At 51.4% G+C, this 22,032-nt stretch overlaps 5 protein-coding genes across 5 annotated transcripts; 2 read left to right on the forward strand and 3 right to left on the reverse strand.

The window, feature by feature from the left end:
- Window positions 1-157: 157 nt before the first annotated feature.
- On the forward strand, window positions 158-1,327 carry BCR38DRAFT_419793 (uncharacterized protein). Its single transcript, XM_040859344.1, is given in 3 exon segments — window positions 158-512; window positions 528-627; window positions 1,151-1,327. The coding sequence occupies 2 exon segments, from the start codon at window positions 528-530 to the stop codon at window positions 1,213-1,215; spliced, it is 165 nt and encodes a 54-aa protein (XP_040719629.1). The 5' UTR covers window positions 158-512; the 3' UTR covers window positions 1,216-1,327.
- A 614-nt stretch (window positions 1,328-1,941) lies between these two features.
- Window positions 1,942-5,234, forward strand: BCR38DRAFT_454635 (NRDE-2, necessary for RNA interference-domain-containing protein; the record flags this gene model as incomplete). Its single annotated transcript, XM_040861717.1, has 2 exons — window positions 1,942-4,613; window positions 4,667-5,234. The coding sequence occupies 2 exons, from the start codon at window positions 1,942-1,944 to the stop codon at window positions 5,232-5,234; spliced, it is 3,240 nt and encodes a 1,079-aa protein (XP_040719630.1).
- Window positions 5,235-5,847: 613 nt separating this feature from the next.
- Window positions 5,848-7,200, reverse strand: BCR38DRAFT_332016 (glucanase B; the record flags this gene model as incomplete). The annotated part of the gene is made up of 1 exon (XM_040855108.1): window positions 5,848-7,200. The coding sequence occupies one exon, from the start codon at window positions 7,198-7,200 to the stop codon at window positions 5,848-5,850; it is 1,353 nt and encodes a 450-aa protein (XP_040719631.1).
- Window positions 7,201-9,738: 2,538 nt separating this feature from the next.
- On the reverse strand, window positions 9,739-10,916 carry BCR38DRAFT_333102 (concanavalin A-like lectin/glucanase domain-containing protein; the record flags this gene model as incomplete). Its single annotated transcript, XM_040855194.1, has 2 exons — window positions 9,739-10,365; window positions 10,446-10,916. The coding sequence occupies 2 exons, from the start codon at window positions 10,914-10,916 to the stop codon at window positions 9,739-9,741; spliced, it is 1,098 nt and encodes a 365-aa protein (XP_040719632.1).
- Window positions 10,917-13,922: 3,006 nt separating this feature from the next.
- On the reverse strand, window positions 13,923-16,842 carry BCR38DRAFT_90203 (uncharacterized protein). Its single transcript, XM_040865746.1, has 3 exons — window positions 16,594-16,842; window positions 14,214-16,413; window positions 13,923-14,151 (listed from the first exon to the last, which is right to left on the reverse strand). Exons 1-3 carry the CDS (start codon window positions 16,751-16,753, stop codon window positions 14,013-14,015), a joined length of 2,499 nt encoding a protein of 832 aa, XP_040719633.1. The 5' UTR covers window positions 16,754-16,842; the 3' UTR covers window positions 13,923-14,012.
- Between the last annotated feature and the right edge of the window lie 5,190 nt (window positions 16,843-22,032).

The raw sequence follows: 22,032 nt of genomic DNA on the forward strand, positions 1-22,032 counted from the left end.
TTCCCATCTGACACTGCCACGGCAGGTGTTCCAGCTGTAAGTCACCTGGTTGTAGTGAGTCTGCGAGGGTTGACCTTCACACTAATCTTGTCCACAGGTAATCTTCTCCGACGAGTCCTCTATACAGAATTCTGCGTCATCCCCGACCGCCTGGGTCTTCCGATTTCCGAGCGAGAAGTATAATAAGGACTTCGTGAATCTTAAGGCACACGTAAAAGCGAATATTTCGGTTATAGTCTGGGGTGGGATCTACGTCGAGGGAGGAGTAGGGAAGAAGAGCGACCTGATCGTGATGGAGCGACCCCCCCAGGAGGAGGGTAAGAGACAGAAGGGCTACAATACCTGGAGTTATCTTAAGGCCTTGAGGGAGGGCTTACTCCCATTTTATAAGGATTGGCAGCATTTTCAGCAAGATAATGCGAAGATACACCTCTCGGCGCAAGCTTTGGAGTGGTTCGGCCGGCACGCTATTTCTCTAATAGACTAGCCAGTGCATTCCCCAGATCTCAACCCTATTGTCACGGTCTATGACCCTTACACCTATAGAGCACGTATGGGCCTGGTTAAAGAGGTATCTATCTAGGGAATGCCCTGAACTCTTTATCCTAAAAAAACCAGCTGGATATTGTAGCGGGGTAAGGCCGGACGCCAGGGAAAATAGGTGACGGAATGGGGAGGATCTTTTGCTTTGATGAAGGAGGCTTGTGGCTGCAATTTTCTTTTCGAGGACGGACCCTTTTTAATGACTTCTTCATCTTTTCGATTCGACAAGCAATAGTTAGCCATCATCGCACTCTTTTCAATGCATGCAATTCAGAAGCTTCAGTTCATGATTCACTTACACGTTCAGGGGATAGTTTCTAAGAATCCATCTATCCTTTCCATTTTAGCCTTGACAACTATGAGACATTGAGTCTTGCTCTGATCAGAGCAATCCAATACTAGAGACAGCTTCAATTCGACTCCTAGGAGCCAGACGTCCTATTCTGAGAATTATCCGACACGAGTCTCAGAGGCACATCCGACCAACTTGCGCACAAGACTTATAAGAGCTTCGCTCTTACGGCCAGCACCATGATCTTCGTCTGATCAGACCAACAGATGTGATCTATTGGTACTGGAGCCGTCTGTTCAGTGTGTTAGGTAATAGGTACATCCTACCGACCGCCTGACCCCGTTTCAATATTGAGAAATTTAAAGCTGCGCTGCAGTTAGCGTGGAAGGCAGTACCGGCAGCGCTGATTAAGAAGCTATACGACACTCTAGAGCATAGGCTCCGCGCTATTATTAAATCCCGCGGCTGGTATACAAAATATTAATCTACGGGCTATAAGCTTCGAAATGACTCTATTTTAATACCTTTACCCTATATATTCATAGAGACATAGCCATATTAAAATCCCAGTCCCCTAAAGAGCGCTGTAGTAAAAGTGGAGTGTCCTCAGACTTTTGGAGCCTGAATGTATGTAAACCGTGAATTAGCTGTGTTTTAGCGGATACTTGGTAGCGATATTTGGATGTACGAAAGCGATTGTTAGAGGGGTTCTGCCCTGCGGTTCTACAATCACGCTAAAACAGAGATCCCTAAAACTAGACTGCCGCACTTTACCTTCAGCATCCTGGGCCAAGAACCAAATTTATCCAATTGGCAGCTATCATCGCATCGCCCATCGTCGCGTAAACCCGTTGGCATTCTACTGGTTTCCTTTCAACGCGGCTGTGTGCAAGCCTACATTTCAATTTTCTTATTCGTTTGGTCAGCTTCGGCTGCGGCTGTCAGTCGTTTGTCTGGCTCCAATCTAGATCGATCCCGACGTCGTCTCGACAACTGAGTTATACACGCATCCGATTCTTGAAATCAAAGCGCCATCGCATTCTCTTCGGTTACTTCTAAGACTTGTGTTTCTCAGCTGAGCAGCATGGGCCCAGCAGACCTTTACCATGTCGTCTAAAGGGGGTAAAAAACCGAGTGTTCCCAAATTCTCCTCCTTCAAGCCAAAACCAGTCCCAGTGGAGCAAACGGAAGGACCGCCCACTCCCGCAGCTGATCCAGGTTTGATCACCAGAGGGAGCCACCTTCGTGCACACCGTCATCGGTCCCATGCTACAGAGGAATCGCGTGAGCGAGATCGAGGGAATCACGATTCGTCCACAAGGCAGTCAAACGTCTCCCGGCGTCCGGGACCATCAGAAGATTTCAAGGAAGGGTCATTCACTATTGACAAGCGAGGCGATCCCCTCATCAGAAAGTACGGCAGTAACCACCGCTACGATGTTCCGGCCTATCGCAGGTTCGGGTCTGGTCGTCTTCTGGGAGCAGATGGCTTCTTGAGAATTGAGCGTCTAGGAAATCGTGATGAGTTTTTCATACGTGGGTACTACGAAGGAGGTTCTGCTCTTAGAGGGGATCGGAAGAGCGTACTTGCAAGGGGTATCCACAATAAGTCACAACCCATCCGAGTTCGACAAGAATCTTCGCAGGCGCCTACCCTAACAGAGGATTTCCTACCGTTGAAGTCCTCCAAGAAGCGAAAATGGCCTAATGATCCTTCAAGCGAGTCGTCCGGTGAGGAAGGACAGTCTTACAGATCAATCCACGGGAAGAGCAAGGTGCATGAGCACTCTGAAAGCGATGAACTATACGGCAGTGACTCGTCAGCTTCATCTACGGGATCTGATAGACGCCGTTTCGTTGATCCCGTGAAAGCAAAGGAAATTAGCCTGTCTGCAAGGGTGAGAGATCACCCGGAAGACATCGATGCGTGGCTTGAACTCGTCAACCATCAAAATACTTTGCTGCGAATGAGGGCAGCCGATGGACAGCGAGCAACTCAGGCCGAAATCAAGAGTTTTGCTGACATCAAGCTTTCCCTGCTCGAGAAAGGCCTCGCTCATGCTGATTCCCCTGAGCAACGGGACAAGTTGCTATTGCGGATTATGCGTGAAGGCTCCAAAATCTGGGATCGCAAAACAGTTATAAAGCGCTGGGAGGATTTGATGAAAGATCATAGTGCCAACTTCGCGCTGTGGAAGGCATATGTGAATTTTCGGCAGACTGATTTACCAACGTTTCGATATGATGACATCAAACAACTTTATGTCAATAGACTGCGGAGTATCGAAACCGCAATGACACAAGATACTTCAAACACTCAGAGCCAAGAGTTGTATGATCAGCTGGTTTTGGTCTTCTTGAAAGCCACCCGGTTCGTCGCGGATGCTGGGTTCGTCGAACTCGCAGTGGCAGCATGGCAAGCTATGCTGGAACTCCTTTTCTGTCGCCCTGTGACTGCCCCTGATGCCAGCGCCAGTACGATGATTGCGTCTTTCCAAAACTTTTGGGAAAGTGAAGTGCCACGTATTGGCGAAGAGTTTGCAAAAGGGTGGTTTACTTACGAAGCCGACGGTGGCAAGCAAGATGCCCCTGAACCCCGGTCCTTCGGGGTTGGCCAAACGCCGAATACTCGGGATGCGTACAAGGCATGGACAGCCACTGAGCAGCAAAGAGCTGCAAACGCAAAGGTTCCAGCTCGCACCATGGATGACGGGACGGAAGACGATCCATACAGAGTTGTCATGTTCGCAGATATCCAAGATTTTCTCGTATTTATTCCAGAAAAAAACCTGCCCATGATACAGACCCTGATGCTTGATGCCTACCTGATCTTCTGTCAGCTACCCCCGGCGGTTGGGACCAGCAAAGCCGTCAAGGTCATCATGCAAGATGAACTTCTCAATAGTGGCAGAAACAGCGTCTTTGAAGTGAAGGAGGTGACGAATTCAATCGCTCCAGGTCAACAACACATGGATGAAGAGTCCACCAAGACGCCGGATTTTGCGCACGATTACCAACAAATGGCAATATCGTCGGAGACGCTCTTCCCTCCGTCAAAATGGTTTAGATGCATTCAGGCAATGAGAGGGAGCACTTCGGATCAGCACAAGCTGATCTTGAATACGCTGAAACAACTGGCACGCTCATTCGGGCGTGAGGAAATTGCCCCTTACTCTCTGGCCTTTGACAGTCTCGATGAAACAATTGACGACAAGAAGACAGCAAAGGCGCTTCTGAAGAAGTATTCAACGAACATCGGACTCTATATTGGATACGCAAACCTTGAAAACGCCAGAGGAAACAGAGACACCGCCCGCAACGTATTATCTGCTGCTCTGAGCTTGCCAACAAATTCGACGCACGACAGACTACGGCTCTGCATCGCCTCGGCGTGGATAGATCTTGAGGATGGCAACATACCTGGAAGCATATCTCGAATACTTATGGTAGCGACCGATGCATCGAACGAAACAGCGAGCTCTACGACCCAACTTTTGAAGGCGAGACAACTGCTGGGGTCAAATCGAGACTATCTCATATCCTCGGGTGATTCTGGAACTGCCGCCATCTACGGTGAGGGATTGGCCTTGTTAGAATATGCGACGCAAACCAGCGGCAAGGAACCACAATCTGAAGGTCAGGGTGATATATGGTCTGCTATGAGCTGCGTTTCAGCCTGTTCCGACGACTTCAGCTCTCGAGGTCTCGCAGAGAGCCTAAGCCATGAAAGATTGCTACAATTCACGGCCCGTCTTCTCTATCATCATGCTACCCACGGGTAAGTGGTTTTGTAACTACCATCTCTTTTCTCGGTCAACTAACAGTTCCCAGACCCTTCCGACCCGCATTCTTACGGGACCAATTCGCAAAGTTCGTCCACTTCTTCCCGCAGAACACCATGTTCCTGAGCTTATACGCATGGCGTGAAACCCGCCTCAGCATTGACGACCGCGTGCGCTCCCTCCTAGACCAGCACGTCCTCGTGCCCCCACACGACTGCGTCAGTAGCCGCGTCTTCGCCATCCGCCACGAGATGAAGACGGGCAACTCCCATTCCACCTGCGCCGCGTTCGAGCACGCTCTCGAGAGTGACGAGGAGACGGGCTGCAGGCACCATCCGGGATTGTGGATATCGTACATGCGGTTCTGCCGCGAGAGAAAGGAGCTGAGACATAAGGCCAAGGACGTGTTCTACCGCGCGGTGCAGAGCTATCCCGGGTCGAGGGAGGTGTTTATCGAGGCTTTTGTTACGCTGGTAGAGGAGATGGACTCGGCTGAGTTGAAGGCGGTGTATAATACGCTTAGTGAGAAGGGGTTAAGGGTGCATGTAGAACTGCAGGAATTTGTGGAGGGGTGGGAGAGCGCTCAGAAGCAGAAGATGATGGGTGGTGGCCGATGATTGGGAGATGTTGTAAGACCTGAGATGGGCGTGTCGCCTATGTCACATATTGGGAGCTGGTGATTGGACAGGTAATATTCTAGATACCCATCGTTGTCTGCTTGTGAGGGGCGAGGTAATCGAGGTTCTGCACAAGCATCAATATGGGGCCCCGTCGAGTCTTGAGTGTATGCTATCACTACCGAGCTCGATTGAATCACTTTTTACTTACACAAGCAAGCGAATGGGGGCATGGAATAACGGTGTACTGTATTCTCCACTTCAGTAGGATCTGAAATGGGTGACTGGGATTTGAGTGCCCTCGCAGCAGGTAAATCCATGATGGGTATAATCCACGATATGCAAATGAGCGTCCCCAGGCCCCTAACTACACTCCAAACAATATGCGAAGAATCAAATAGGTATTAACATGCTTCTTTCCAAAAATGACCGATGTCCCCAGTTCCATGCATGTCGTTGACATCCTTTCCCAAAACGTCCAGTGTGTGCCGTCCGGTTGCAGGTTAGAAAATCGCAAGCATGCTGAATAAATGCATGTACGTCTCTGGGTATATACCAACACCGCCACGCCGTCACACGGCCCCCTCACCTCCAAACCAATTTCTTGCTTAGATCACTTAGCAGCTCCAAACCTCTTCATGAACCTAGAAGACACGCCCTTGATGGTAGAGCACAACGACTTCTTCTTCCTCTGCAGACTTGGCTTAGCACCATCATCCTCCTTGGGCTTCTTCTCCCCGTCTTCCATACCTTTTACAACCTTTTGCTCCCCGCCCAGCCCCTCTGGAATCGCAGCAGTTGGTGCATCACCAGAAGCCTGATACACCCCCACCCCACTCAACGTAACCGTCAACAACTTGGGCGCCCCATCAAACACGCTCCCAGACTGATCCCCGCCGTCGCTCGGGCCCACGTCGTCATATGGAAACGCATACCCCCTTCCATCGGCATTCGTATCGTGGCAAACCCGCGAGTAATGGTTCGTGATTGTCTCCTTGTAATAATTCGCCACCTGCTCGTCATTGGGCTGGTTCGGATTCACCAACAACGTCGACCTGTTGAAAGCAGCGGCGATACGAGCCCCAAGAGCCCCCATCAGCGCCCCCGCGTCGCCGGCCGGATACCCGCCAAACGGCCCCGTGCTGCACGAGAAGACATCCGCCGCGCTGGGCTGGGCGTAGGAGCCCGCGCCGTCGTCGAACGTCAGTTTGCCGTTGACGACTTTGGCCGTCTTATCGCCCCACTGGGCCTGCGTGTTGACCGTCAACGTCTCATTGGCGTACTTGGACCACACGGCATCGACGTAAGGCTGATAATACCCCTGAAACAGGGCATTGTTCATGACAATCCCACTATTCGGGCTCAAGGCACGCAAGTTGGCCCCCGAGGGCGACTTGACGACCAACTTATCCCATCCCGCGCCATCAGCGGCATTCTGCGCGACGAGCTTGGTGCACACGGTATCCAGTCCGCCCTGGGCAAGTCCCTGCACCTTCTGCACGTCATCGCTCTCGTTACGCAGCTCGAGGGCGATGGGTAGACTAACAAAGTCGACGTAGCTGATGTTGACAAAGAGCTGCGCCTGGTTGAAGGTGAACTCGCAAAAGCCCCAGAACTGGTTGTAGTTGGGGTCGGCGGGGTTAGTAACGCTGGGCTCGACGATGGCAGGGCCTGGATTCACGAGGAAGGTGAGGGTCCCATCCAGGGCGAACCAGATGCGGCCTCCTGCGATTTGAGGAATCGTAATGGTCCGGGTCGAGCCTGGGGAACCGAGGGAGATGGCGCAGTCTGCGCCGAGGGCTTGGAGGGGGGAGGAGGGCGAGCTGGGGTAGTAGGGCGTGGTGCCGTCGGATTGCATGAGAAGAGGCACATTGTTGCGGTTGATGTCGAGGCCGGTGATGTAGGCGTGCGCGTTGGACGACTTTGTGTTGTTCTTAAGCGCGATTTGGACCGTGGAGTTCGTCATGATGGGCGACTTTAAGCTGGGCTTATAGCCAGACCCTGGCTTGAGATATAGTATAGTGTAACTATGTCAACTCTGGGATGACCCCAGAATGATCGTCTGATGATGGATAAAGGACAATACCAAGCAACTGGAAAGTTAAGAACTGCAGGAGCAGCCTTAATTTAAGTGAAGCTGAGAAGAAGGAGAAGAAGAAGAAGAAGAAGAGACAGCAAGTCAAAGGCGAAAGAAATTTGATCAGAACCCTCGAGAGCTGCAACGAGGCATGTGCTCGAGATGACCTGGGCCAGCAGGGACAAACTTGTGACCTCGATCAGTCAACTCTTGGGGTTACAGTAGACCGCCATGGACGAATATCAGAAAGCCAGTACGTAAGCTTGTATGGTATATGGTATAGTTGCCCACCTATGGCCCACCTGAAGCCCAAGGAGTGTGTATGTGTGTGTGTGATGGAAGAGCTACTGACGGTCAAGCCACCCTCTCGCTACCTTACCTGCACACTCGCCAATCTCTTGCAAACAGCACAGCAAGGCGATGCGGCCACTGACTGCATCCGGGATGGGTTACCTTCATAACCACTACTCGGCAATCTTGCCAAGTTCTCTGTAAGGGAAACTAGGAATTCTCCTCCTCCTCCCCCCGGGCGGCCATGGCGACATAGCGAATAACGATACGACACCTTGCAGGAGAGGCTGGCAATGCCATGCAGTCGATATTCAGGTACAGGGCGTCGTGGCGGATCCAAGGAACCAGCAACTGTCGACAGCCAACATCGTATGCCATGCACTTTTTGCGCGTAGATGGAATCAAGATTCCGAAAATGAAGAATGACGTCTGATCGACCCAACGGTCGTCATTGGGATCCAAAAGACTGCACTGGACTGCAATGCAGTTCATCAGAGGGTGGGAGTGGAGCCGCCAATCCGGGCCTACGCAGCTTGCTTTTGCCGGCGGGCGGGCGCCGTCCGCTTTGGTCCACCAACGAACGCCGCCTCCAGCTCCTTCTTGCTTGCGGGCCAGCTGTGGTGAACACGCGCACATTCGGTGTCTCGGAGATTATAGGCCGAGAGGGAATAAGATAGGCATGGTTGCCAGGCCACATGTGCCATATAAACGGTGGGGATGAGAAATTTCGTGGAAAACGGACGCTGCCGCCGACTCTGCTGTGTGGGTCAACTCTTGTCATGATGGATCTTGCGGGGTAGATACCTAGAATTATCTTGTAAGCTCTAGGTAGGGAAGGCAGTGCAAATATGTTCTCATGTTGGTCCAAGACGTCCAACTCAGAGACTCGAGGAGTAAATCGCGAAAAGGAGCAAGACTACAGCGGACTTGGTTCCGATGAGACACAAATAAATGGACTGTGTCACATCAGCTCCCACCTACCACTTCCCAAACATGGAGTAAATGCCGACAAATCCAGCTCACCAAGAAATGCCCAGATGCCCGCCCAGCTAGCCTAGCTACTCGTATAACGACCGAGGCCAACTTTCTCCAACTACTCCACCAGGATCAACAAGCCGAACCTGCATGACCCTTTCTCCAAGAATTAGTTGCCCTTTGCCATAGGTCCATCTATCCCCTCACTCTAACTCCTCGCCACCAATCCCCTTATTGTCTCTCTCCCCCAAAGCGTGACCAGGTGGACTGCCCAATCCGGTACCTTGGCCGTCTCTGCTATCGTGTTGTACCACATCCCCGCAAAGTCCGCGTCCATCCATCGGTCAGGCGGATGCGAGTAATGCGAGTATGGGTGGTCAGTGAAGAGGTGCGACAGGAAAGGAGCCCCATCAGTGGCCCCGCGCCGGCTGGCGACAATGGTGGCTGTCAAACTTTGACTCGGCGGTCGTGTCACGTCCAAAATCCGGGGCTGAGGTTGGGTTCGACCTGAGGTTGCACCGTGGCAGGCCCGGGTTTGTGAGCGTCACGTGCACCCCTCTTGATAATTCTGTACGAGGCAACTCCAAATAAGGTATTGCGAGCGGCGGTACAGTAGTGTGGACCTCGTTTGCCTGGTAGTATTCCGAATAGAAAGAAGTTTGGGTTGCTTTGGAACTCTGCATTTTACGTGTCAAATATAGCGAGCAGAGTGACCGTCCATCGCTTGCTATTGAGAATCCTCCTGGCTTACTGCTTGCATGTATTTGTGCTATAGAAGAGCTGTCATCTGGAACACCCCAAAATAGTATCTGTCAGCATGACAAGAACTTGAAATGAGTCGGATTCTCGATCAGCACTTCCTCACGCATGGACAGCCACTACGATGAGGGATAGCGCTGCTGCTGACTTCATCCAGATAGATCCTTCAACTGTAACCAATCTACTTCCTCAACCAACGAGGAAGGCAAGAAAAAGGTATCAACAAGAACAAAAGTTACACAGCAAATATGACAAGGCTGCCACCGTCCAGAATGAAAGACAAAAAACAGGCATCAAGCTCAGGGATATGTTCGTCTCGTGACACCGACGCCGAAACACCCCGCTCAAACACTCGTGTAGTCGTCCCTGGCCACCTCTTGGTATCTAGTATTCAGGGGGTGCTCATAGCCCCAGGGCCCAAGCCGAACATGCCAGCGCCGCAACAAGCACAAGCGGCGACCACGAATTCGACCCGGCAGCACTGTCGTCCCCCTGAAATGTGGTCTGGTTCCCCGTCATGTTTTTCTGATACATGAAAAAGAAAGTAGCGTCGTTCTCCGGGATAGCGCAGACGGCGCCTTCCCCGGCGGGATCCGTACACCGCTTCGTGTAATCGCGCTCTCTCCCGACCTTCGTCGAGTTGTAGTACGCCTTGACATAACTAAGCGTCGTGACGGCGTCCTCAGTCGGGGGGCCCTGCGACCATCCCGAATTCCCGTTGCTCCAGTGGGAAAGCAAAATGTTGCCGGACGAAGTTGGCACCGCGGACCCGCTCATGGACGTCAGCAAGGCCCCATCAGCGTAGAACAAGACCTTATCCGCGAGGAAGTCGAAGCGGTACTCGTGGAAGTCGTCGGTCGGGTTGAAGGGCAGGTTGACCTTGTCGAAGGTACCCGTCTTAGAGGCATCGTAGCCGGAGCGGCGTGACTGAGGGGTTTGCAGAACGAGGTTGACGGGGAAGGAACTGTTGTCCGTGTTGAACTCGGCCGAGAGAAATTCCATGTCGATTTCTTGCGTGTCGTTGAAGTACTATACAAGTCGTAGAGTTAGGGCATTCCTTGCATGTTTACCCCTACAGGCCGTCTTTCGTTTCGCATATTGGAGCTTACCCAGAAGAAGGCACTACACGTCCCTACGACGTCAGTGACTTTTATACCAGCCCTGAAAGTGCCGTAGAAGTAATCCGTTCCCATGGTCGCAACCTCGGCTGTCTGGACCGAGTCATCGACAACCTCACTACTGACCACCAGCTGTAACCCTCCCGCGCCTCCATTCCGACCGTCGCCCGTCCACACATTGTCGTCCTTGATCTCGTTGGATATCGCATTAGCCGCCACGAAGGCCTCTCCGTATGTGCCCCTCGCCAACTCTTTGGTCATGTTGAAGGTCTGTCTTGCCCATCCCGTGTCGGCCGCGGGTGAATCCAGATAGTTTGTGTGAAGGAAATCGCTCTCGAGTAGGTCGGTGAACACTTGGTATCCGGCATCGTCCCCCGATATTGAGTATCCGCACTCGCAGTCGCCCAGGGCAACACCAATGCAGCCCGCTGCCGCCACCAGGATGGCCGAAAAGAGCGTCATAGCACGGCCTGGGAGGAAGGCCTCTGTGAGAATAAGGCTGTGTACTGCAGCTGTCGAAAAAGCAAACGTGGTTGTCGATCGCAAACTTGGTCCCAATACCGAGCGAAGTACAGATGGGATGACACTTTGGGAAGCCGAGACACGCACACCATCAAGAACGAGCGTGTATAGCAAGGAACGAATCCTGGTAAACAAATGCTGTTTTTTTCGTCACAAAATGGTAATAACGAAAGACATAAAAAACCCCCAGCCAACAACACGAGGGAAATAATGACCAGCCCTCAAAGCTCCACAGTATATGTCATGATAATATAAGATGGAGGAAAATGCGTCGCGCATCTCACTTTGCAAATGCCCCCATGTGCCAGAATTCGCATTCGCCCGCAAGCGCATAATGTCCAAGGCCGTCCACAAGTCGCAACATTAGATCCCGGAGTCCCCGCGCTGGCGCTGTAATCTGTTTTCCCACTCATTGACAGATCCTCTTATTGGGCTGAAGGATATGTGGGCTGCTGGTACCCGTCACAGCAGTCCCATCTGTGCGCTCCTCCTCTCAAGTTTGCCCATTCATTCATTCCCTGCTTCCCAACAAGGTTATTGTCGCCCACCAAGATCTCGGCACTGCCCCTGTAGACTGCTTGTCTGGTTGCCTTGTTTGGCCTAAAAAGATCGCTTGGAATGTTAAATTGCAAAATTGCAATAAACAAGAAAGGGGCTTGGGAATCTTGCATTTCGAGAGGCGCCGACCGTCTCGACTCAATTCCCTTGCTCTCCTTGCACTTGTTCTTGGTGGAGGGGGTGCGTCAAGCGTTGTTGGAAACAGGTTGGGACGAGCCTAGTGTCGCCCTTGGCCCGAAATTTACAGGCAAGGATATCCTTGGAAACCCCTGATGCTACAGGATCAGACGGGGCCCCACACGGCTCGTATTTTAGCTTATATATACCGAGTACGAAGCGAAGCACTCGGCACCTTCAACACAAACATAATACCCGTTGGCCCATGCGCCCGTATATAGGTTAACCCACCGAAGCTAGGTTAGTCAGTAGTGCTGTATCCGCTGGAGTACTATATCCTCACTGGATATTGATAGCGTACCATCAACGCGTTCAGGCCGAGTTAGTCGTCCCGTATTGTAGCTCTCTACCTTGCCGGCTCTAGTAATCGAGTGATTTGAAGCTATTATTTGTTAGTAGAATCGATCGTAATGCCCAAATTCAACGTGGACAAAGCCGTTGCTATAAAAAAAAGGCTATCAATTGGTACCTTGCTACTGATAATTAAGATGTATACTGAGGGATTCAATACTCTATTGATGACTCTGTGGCGATCCTGTCTAGATTGTTGTATTTCTCTACTGTTCTGTGTGTTGTATCTGTGGCTATTTTATCTACGGGGAAGGGTTTGACCCCACCAAAGTGCAATTGCCACTACACCGCTGTTACACGCAAAGGTGGTTAAAGATTTGTGAGGTTGTAAAAGCATGACATTCTATCTAGTCCTATGGAGCACGAAGGTTGGACTTAGTCCCGAAGGGCTAAGTCACGTGGTAACCTTGGTGGTCTTGGCAAAGCCCACCAAGGTTGCCTAACATGTGATCCCATGGGGATTACCCTGTAACTATAGATAAGATAGCTAGATAATATAAGAGCTATTTTATAGCTCTGCCAGGCCAGAACAACTGACCTGGCCAACCTTTCCCAATATCACAATTCACACTCTATATGCACTCGCATCAACATCAGATTATCTTCTATGCTGACTAACTATGTTAATTCCGGCTATATATGTTGTCACGACCTGGGTTGCATCGCATTGGTAGAGACCTCGATTAGGTGCTATCGACCAAGATTCTACTCTAAGGAGCGAAGGAAAGAAGATGACAACTTAGGTTTGAGGGAGCGCGACTAAGTCATCCACGCTTGGCGGGGCTCCTACAAGGGTTATGATTGGCTTCCCATCTGACACTGCCACGGCAGGTGTTCCAGCTGTAAGTCACCTGGTTGTAGTGAGTCTGCGAGGGTTGACCTTCACATATGTTACTTTCGGGGTTTAATAGAACTCATTACGTGAAAACACTTAAAAAATCATCGCGATAGTTGCTCTGCTTCAGTTCCGGTTACTCGGCTACCTAACTCGATATGTCCAAATGGTAAGTTCTCAAGAGTTGATTGTATGTTTATTTGGTGAGGATGTAATTCAGCGGATACAGCACTACTGATCAACCTAGCTCCGCTTTGTTGGTCCATGTGTCCCCGCATGGGCCGACGGGTATCCATCATGTTCCGAAAGCTCCGTCGGTTGACCAAGAGCCAACTTGGCACTCCACCGAGTTACTACTACTTCATGCTTCATCTTTTTTTTTTTTTTTTTTTTTTTTTAGTTATTTCGTGTCCAATACATCGAGTCACCAAGAGATAGTCAAGTCGAATGCATAGGAGAGAAGTGATGCAATTGATTGTGAAAAATATCTATACACAGTCGAAGAGCTCCAAGATTCCACCCAGACTGGCGAGACGAATCAATCTGATGAATGCCCTCATGTTCTGTTTGCCAGGCCGACCATTCCCATTTCCCTTCTACCTGCCCATTGGTACATGTGTGAGTGTCGACCAAGACGGGTAGATGGGTTGAGGGAGTGCGCTGAAATCAAAGGAAAAACAACGAATAAGGTACGTCGAACAAGGTATCTGAAAAAGACAACACAAACGACATGATGAGGGTAAGGACGACAGCATTAAAGGTGAATAGAGTGCCGTAGCTAATAGAACAGAGGGGAAGAAAATTCCGAATGGACCAGCCAACCATTGCTTCACACATTAGGTTGCGCGACGGCGCCCGAGATTCCCCTCCGTTCCCTCCCACCAGAGCCAGAGAGCCTGGCCAGCCTACCAGGCCCTCCTGATTACCAGTGATCATGAATGCAGACCTCAGCGCAATGTAATCACCAAGAAAACGAACTCCTGGTTCACCCCCACGCCAGACCGGACCAAAACAACGACAGGGAAAGCAGAAACACGGCGCACGAGGTATATGCCAAGGAAATCCATCATCAAAGAGACAGCTGACAAAGGAGATCGTGAGGGTCGTCAAAATATCTAGTACACACTCTCCTCGTCGGCACCTTGGGAGATCATGGACGGTGTCGAGACGTTCGATGACGCCTCAACGTCGTCCACATAACCGATGAGAGCTTGCGAGTGCAGCTGGAAGGATTCACCCATGAGTCTGGTGATGCTACAGTAAGAAGTTGTTAGCCTCCATCGACTTGGTTCAACGGTACAATCACGGTAACTCACCCCCACACAACTACCTCGGATAACATAGAACCCCAGAGACCGGCCACAGTCGAGCTCAATTGCCCGGGCAAAGGGTTTTCCGATTCCGTTTCGAATAACGTCCGAATCTTCATGTACATGGCTCCTTCCTCATCAGATGCGGCTTCTTCGTCATGTTCCAGGCGATAAAGCCACAGAGTCAAAATGATCATCAGATCCATGCCACAAAGTGGATGTTCAATGCTCCAGTTTGTCGGCGACGTGCGAGCCACCCATCTGACACCTTGATGGACAGCCGTTTCAATGCAGTTGTAGCATTCCTGGATGACCTTGATCATCTCGCTGGACCGTCGGACCCGATCACGTGCATTGGACATAGCAGCAGCAACCTCATACGGGTCATGATAGCGAAGGGCTTCCTGCACCGTTTTCAGATCAACTTCCAGGCGCGCCCGGGCATTGCGAAACATCGCCTTCGCGTTGAAGATGAGCGGGTGACCCTTGTGAGGAGCGCTCAGAGGAACCGCATCAACCTCGGGTTCACAGAGATCGAGAGATTTCTCCCACGTCTCCAGAGCCAATCGGAGTTTATATTCTGTAACAACGTCCTGCAGAGCTTCAGGGCTGCGCTTGTGGTACCAAACTTCAAGGAAGAGAGCGTTGATCATAACACGCGTCGCGAATGCACTGTACTTCAACGTCTCACCTTGGAAAAGGTTGTCGTGAGCATCCATGAAAGTCACCGCGGCAGATGCCTTAAGCTGCTCTTGCCAGGATGCTTCTTCCGTTACTTTGGAATTCCAGAGCGCCTCGGACGAGGGCAGATGTAAATCCTCGAACTCATTGAAGCTAATCGCCGGCGTGTGGTTGTACGTCAGCGTGAGCAGACCAAAGAAGATGTAGACAGCGTAGTATGTACGGCAGCAGCCTTCGTCTTCTATCCATTCAGCACGCGTGGGCGAATGTACAGTGCGAGCTTCTTGTCTGAGTTTCAACTCGTAGCGGTTTCCGGCCACCATGTTGGCCAGGAGACTCTTGATGGAACAGGCCCACTCGAGGCCCTTCGGATCACCGCTCCAGCTTGCAAAGACCATGTTAAGCAGTGAACTCTGCATGGTCCATAGAGGACACTTGCGGGAGCTGAAGTTCTCCTTGTTCTGCAGAAATTGGTTGACGAGAACCTTGGATCCGATGTGGAGCATGTATGCCTGATCTTGATCGAAGGCGTAGAGCGCACCGATGGATAGAACTGCCAACAATAGTGCGGGGGAGACATCGGTAGGCCTAAACGAAGCTGGATGGAGGAACGGCAGATGATGATGGAAGAGTCCGAAGTAGGTTGACAGGTAGCGGTTCAACGAACCCAAACTGGGGACGCGGAAGCCTTCGGGAATGGCGTGCTCGCGATCGTTCTCTCGGATGTGATCCAATATCATGTTCCGCTCCTCATCACTGTGAACCTGGGGAGCCTTGAATCCCGCCGGGGACTTGGGCGGGTCAGCCATTGATTCAAAGCATTGTGTCAGGTGCAGTGAAACGGGAGTAGAGGAAACAAGAGTAGAGGTGCCGGTGGAGGCATTTGGGGTAAGCGAATTGATCATTGACTGCAGGGCAGGAACGAGACCGTTACAGGTTTGATTGGGAAGGTGGCTTTCGCGGGGTTGTGCCTGGTATTGGGCAGTACTCACACTAGCAAAGGAGTGTTGGTCGAAAGAACCAGAAGCCGTCGATGTGATGGAATGGGCCTTAGTTTCTGAAACAGCCTGCGGCATGAAAGCATCCCATTGAACGCCGTGAGGAGGCAGCTCCTCATGGGGATACGCGACTGGATTGTCCATCATGGTGGCGCCATTGTGTGAATAGGGCACTCCCGACATGGCCGAGGAGCCTTGGTACGGACTACCGTTTGCCCCCATGGCAGCTTCGGCTTGAGCCGAGGCCTTATGTTGAAGATCGGCAACCAACATGGCAGCTGTTTCTACATCAAAGACACCTTCGCTGCTGGCTTCAATTTGCTCAAGGGCAGCATTGTCAATAGCAATTGACGACTTAGAAGGACCACCTAGTCGAGGTGCCTTAGGACCAGCGCGACGCTTTCCATCGCTGTGAAGAGGGACACCTCCATCCTTTGCATGAACAGTTCGGTCGTGGCGAAGAAGAAGATCGCGTCGCACAAAGGTACTTCTACACTTCATGCACTTAAAAGGGCGCTCCTTGGTGTCTATTAAGATGTCGAATGGTTAGCAGATGCGTCGGGTCCTGTTGGTGTAATTGTGAGGGGTAGCAACTTAGACTTCCGCGCGTTATCTAGGGCGGATTGCGGTCCAAGTGGGAAAGAGGAGGGGTTGGGGAGCTCTGTTAGAAGCCCAAGTGCAGTTCCGAAAAAAAGATCAATACATACGCGATCGCTCATGTCTGCTTCGGTGTTCACTCCGACTAAATGCCCTTGCGCAGAACTGGCATTTGTACTTCCTCTCTGGTTGCGCGACTGAGGTCTTTCGGGGCACCGGAGTGGACGACGCGGTGCTGGGCGTGGCGGCAACGCTTGTCCCAGGCATCATGAACTGCTTGTCGGTTTGACTGTCGAGTTGACTTGGATGGACTGCCAGATGCAAATAATGCGTTGATATGATTTGTCTGCTCGAATGTTCCTCTTTCGCTCTTGCTCCAAAACCAACTCTGCTCGACGACGCAGACTCGACTCGAGAATGACTATGGTGTGGTCTCTTGTCGGTGACCCTCACAGATCGATAGTTGAGTATCGACTGGCTACTGCTCTCCTCACTCGCATGCGCGCTCCCGTGGGATTCAAAGTGTGTCTTCTTGACTCGACTGGTCGTAGTTGGTCATTGGGGTTGCTATACTGGTCATGGAATGCGATGTGCTGGATGGTTATGGGCGTAAGCCAAAATTTAGCCTCGATACTCTCGGGTATCGGAGGTGCTGCGATCGTCTTAAATAAGGCGACGCGTACAGTTGTTATGTCGCAAGTTGGCGATGGGGATGTCGAAGAGGGGTGGAGGGGCGCGTAGTTGAATGATGAGCAGAAAATGGGAATTAAAAAAAGGAGGGGAAGGGATGAGGGTAGGCGAAAAGGGAGGGAACGACCTGCTCGGTGCGGGCAAGTGCAAGTGCAAGTGCCCAAAGTGCTGTGTGTGTGCAAAGTGGTGCTGCTGGGTGCTGCTGGTGTGCGGTAAGAGCAATCCAGACGGTGTACATGCATGTCCGGGCCAACGTGTGAGGGGGAAACAGGCTACTTACCGAACCAGCTAGCGAAACGGATGTGCGGGTGCTGTTGTGGTCACCGACACTGTGCGAAGAAATGCGTCGTCCTAGGTGGGGCAATCAGGACTCGGAGCTTTAAATGGTACTTGCAGGTAAAGTGCGTGCTTTTATCCCGGTCACCGATTATTCCAGTGTTTTTAGGGGGTCGGTTTTTTATGCAGTGCCCGTGAGCTGGGGAGTTTGGGGCCCGAAAATATGCTGTGGCGGTACAACTTTTGAAGTTGCAATATTGAAGTCCAAGCAAAGTGCTTCGCACTACACTATGGCGCGTCTTTTGGTGGAGGGGAAGAAGAACGAGACGACTCAATTGACAGGGCGAGCTCGCAGGGCAGGTGGGCCTCGACAGTGCTGTTTGGAGGGAATGATGAATCTCGGAAAACACCACAGTATGAATTCAAGGCTCGCCCTTTTCAACTTTCAAGGGAGCAAGCAACACGCCCACCCCGTCCACGACACCACGACCCGGCCTTAGAAAATAAAATTCCACCCTCTTTCACAAAAGCAGCGACAAGCCCCTTCCAGCTTAGCGGCATCATTATGTTGAGGGGCGGAAGACAGGGAGCAGCCACTCTCTAATTCAAAGCAAGCCGCCCCCCGCGACAGTACGGAGCGTTTGGACTCGCGACGCTCCGGATCAGCCAGTAGTCTTCCAGGCCATAGACGAGCTGCGCGAAGCCCGTAGCATCGCTGGTTAAGACTGGTCTGGTTGACTGGCTGGACAAGCGTGTGTAGAGAACGCGTTCGTGCCGCTTAAGAGGTTGGTCACTGGGAATAATTAGATAGCCACTATAATTACGATTGAAGGGGCGCGCCGGTCAATGCCAATAGGTTGGGCTTGTGACACCCAATCTCCGTTTGGTTATTTCCGTTAATGGCATTTGCATTGCGATCCCCTCATCCCACTACATCCCAGCTGGGCCTCTTTAAGAGGGTTCCTGAGTAATCTGCAGGCTTCGCCAATATCCATGTGTTGATCTATAGCTATGCAATGGTCTTGCCTTCGTCAGTGTCATCGCCTCCTTGATGACCGGTGGTACAGCATTGATGACCTCGGTCTTCCCGTTTGCTCAAAGCCCATACATTTCCGGAACGTGGACAGCGTTGGCGGACAAGTCGAAAGGGTCGGCTACCAAGACTGAATTCCGAAACGATGAGATTCCACATCTAAAAAGCATGCTCTGCGGGTCCGATTTACTACCTCCTCTGGTATGATCGTTTAACCGCACATAAGTGTACCGAAATAGCGTCAGTCGTCTCACTCTGACTGGATCGCTCTTCAATAGATATTGGCCTACTCTCACCTGCATAATAGGCACTAACCTAGGTGGTTATGTGCAAGCCGTATGCAAGAGGATGGAGCAGCTGCAATGCAGAATGAGGCTGGTGCTGCCAGCTCAATTCTTCCCCAATCCTTGGGAGGGGCGCACTGGCGGCATTGCAACATAAAAATGCCACATATGCCAGTTGACAACATCACGGGAGCAACCCCACCAAACTGACAAGCCTTCACCGTCGCATATTCGCTTCAAGATGGCGGTCGCGTGCCCGTGCTACGATGCGCAGGATCATTGGGCAGTAATCTAGCGCTCTTCAAGGGCATGTTGGCAGTTGACAACACGCAAAGTGATAAACCCCATTTACACCATCTGCTAGCGGTAAGCTCCAAGTATCCGGGTCGTCAGGTCTCCTCGGTAGCTTGGAGCGCAAGTAGCTTCGGACAGCTCTCGAGGATGAGGGGTAAGGCGTTCGCATTTGGATATTGATTGAAGCATGTGAGTGGAGATCATGGAACGAATTGGAAGGCGGGGCAAGCGTTTCTAGAAGGGAAGGTCGGAGGGGTTTGAGAGCGAGGTGATCATGCAACAACTATCACAGGGCGGGTTGCTAGTTATTGATGACAGTGCTAATCTCTGACGGAGGAAATGGACATTGGCCCCCCAGTTCACACAACGCGTACTCTCTACGCCCGCGACGAAGAGAAATAGGCCTATCTGGTAGGTCCTCGTTGAGCTCGTGACACTATTTGGAGACACTGCGGAGTATGGTGCGGTTGGTTGACTATCCAGCTTCCTGTTGGTCTACCTTGTGTTCTTCAAAGGGTTGTTTATTGATACTGTCCTTCTCGTGATCGGTCTACTCGTTGCTGACTTGAATTCAGTCAATGGACGGCATCTAAGTTGATCAGATCCTGTGGCTGGCGGGCGGGCATCCGGAACGGCTCGCTGCTTTTTGGATGGGCTGATGAAGTACTCGCATGCTATCTTGATAAGACCGTTTCTTGCTGACTGAACAGCCCTGAACCCTGAAATTTTTCCACCCCTATTACCGTCAGTGAGCCCACTGTCCCGCTACTCTGGATTAAACGAACCACGACCCCAAAGGAGAGCAAATTACGCCAATTCACAACATTACCCCGTTACATTTTAAGAACTAGATGTCCATTTATCGCACTAGGTAACCGGATGAGAGATCCGGCTTCCTAGATAGTTTTAGAGTCCCACATTCAGAGCTCGTAAGCTCTTACGTCGGTATTCCAGTCTTGGAACTCTCATATACAGACCCGCCTTGCCCGCTGTCAGGTTTCAACCTGCGGTGGTGATCTTGTGACACTAGAAACATCACTCAAGCAACTCATTCCGAAGTCTACCACATTGTGTTCGTAAGTTCTTTCTAAGGACACCGCCACAGAGTGCCCAATCCTCACAAACGCAGTCCCACGATCGGGTGACTAGAGTTTTCCAATCTGGCAGTGATAGAGGTTGGTCGATCTTGACATCTCCAATCGGGGCAGCTGTTGATTACAAGGACAATGTCCTGTGTCAGAGTTTACAGTATCCATCGACCCATCAGAAGAAATGGGTGGGCTTGTTGTCTGTCAAAGCCGGAGGGCCACAGGGCACTGGTTTCACCCCACTAGAGAGGGTCAGCGTTCCTCTCCATTGGGCTCTGTTGTGGAGTTCCTGTTATCAACTATTGTTCGCCTTCACATATTGGCAAGACGAAGTTCGACTTACACAAGTCACCGCCAGATATGCGAGCCCGGTCAAGAGACGGTGAATATTGTCGGTGAGTGTTGAAGAGGGTCGATAATGCAGAGAGCGAGCCCGCTTTTGTGCAGACGGCAGAAGATATCGTGACGGTATGCACTTGTCGACAACGGTGTGGGTTGGAATCCATCGTGATGCGCAGGCCAGAGTTCAGGTGCTGGCCAGCGTGGATTTAAGGGGGTCCGCGGCAGGCTTCCGGACAGGTCCCACGTGTGCGCGAACGGTTCCTTCTAGGCGTTACACCAAATCCGGTCTAACGTCCGCCTTGGAGTCCATGACTGCCCTCTGACCGCCAGGGCAAACCCACTTGAGATCTCTCCGACTCGCAATCAGCCCACGTTCTAGAAAACGATAGCCTGGTCAGGCCGGGTCATGAGTCTCTTTGACGTCAAAGTGTCACCGGGGAAACAACGACGATAACGCGACGGCCGAGACAGATGGCTGGCATAATGGTTTACGCTGGAAGCAGGGGTACGGAAAAAGTCTTGCAACCCTTCAAGGCGTTCCGAGATCTCGGGAGGCCGGCGTTGACAGTTCAATAAGGCGTTTTCCGGATCGGCGTCCTCTCCCCTGGCAATCCTGGCAATCACCTTTCATATCGAACAGCTGCACCGCGCCGATTGCCAATTGCTAACGGCATTGTTTGCTTTTGCGGCCTGGGAGCTTCCAACCGTAAGTTCTCTGACGTGATAGATGATTCATCAAATCGCGGCAATAAACAAACAAGTGTAATATGCGAAAAGAGACAGGAATCTCCCAGCTTTAGCCAGAGCAGCAAAAGTACGAAGTACGCATTACGGATGGGAAGTCGGGCTATTCCTTAGCAATCATTACCGCAAGAGTCACCAATATGGCTCAAAGTATCCATGTGAATCTATCTCAACTTGTCTCTCTTGGTAGCATTATGGACTATCTTCGACGATTCATTCTCTGGCATGGCTACCAAAAGGCGATAATCAACTTTCGATAGACTAGTTGAATCGTGAAGGAGGGTCGCAGGAGATATAGTCAGGGGGCTGGGAGCGGGGACCGAGTCTAACTGATCTTGCGAGCTTTCAAACTTTTGACAGCAACGACATGAATTGCAAAAGCAAGCTCCCCTCGCTTGCCCTCGTTTTTTCCCCTTATTTTCGACAGGTTATCAGTTAAAGACCTCTACACAGAATGGCGGGACTCCCACGGAAATTTCCCTGTTCATGCCCCCATGCTCACGCCTTCGTTGCGGGACGTCAACGGCGAACCATTACCATTTGAGAGCCAACATGGTCTGTAAGTACCTCCAAACGTTTTCAGCGGTGAAATAGGATATCTGATCCGGACAAGGGAGTCCTTTTCGACTGACGGTGTCTAATGATGACGATTGCTCCAGCTTCATGACAGGTAAATGCTCTCCGGTTTGCACGTTATTGAACGACTGTACAGCACCTGGCGGCTGTGGCATAATACCGGTGTTGCGCTGCTTGAATAGGGACCCTTCTGTTATCTTATAAGCCAAAGGTATGAGTGGT

This window comes from Pseudomassariella vexata, assembly GCF_002105095.1.
Source record: "Pseudomassariella vexata strain CBS 129021 chromosome Unknown BCR38scaffold_2, whole genome shotgun sequence".
NCBI lineage: Eukaryota > Fungi > Ascomycota > Sordariomycetes > Amphisphaeriales > Pseudomassariaceae > Pseudomassariella > Pseudomassariella vexata.

Excerpts from the sequence above, each read along its gene's own strand:
- BCR38DRAFT_419793 (XM_040859344.1), top strand. The coding sequence starts at position 528 with ATGACCCTTACACCTATAGAGCACGTATGGGCCTGGTTAAAGAGGTAT. Across the intron at positions 628-1,150 it reads AAAAAAACCAGCTGGATATT|GTACATCCTACCGACCGCCT; the intron begins GTAGCGGGGTAA and ends GTTAGGTAATAG.
- BCR38DRAFT_90203 (XM_040865746.1), bottom strand. The coding sequence starts at position 16,753 with ATGATGCCTGGGACAAGCGTTGCCGCCACGCCCAGCACCGCGTCGTCC. Across the intron at positions 16,414-16,593 it reads AAGCAGACATGAGCGATCGC|ACACCAAGGAGCGCCCTTTT; the intron begins GTATGTATTGAT and ends ACATCTTAATAG. Across the intron at positions 14,152-14,213 it reads TCCGAGGTAGTTGTGTGGGG|CATCACCAGACTCATGGGTG; the intron begins GTGAGTTACCGT and ends TTCTTACTGTAG.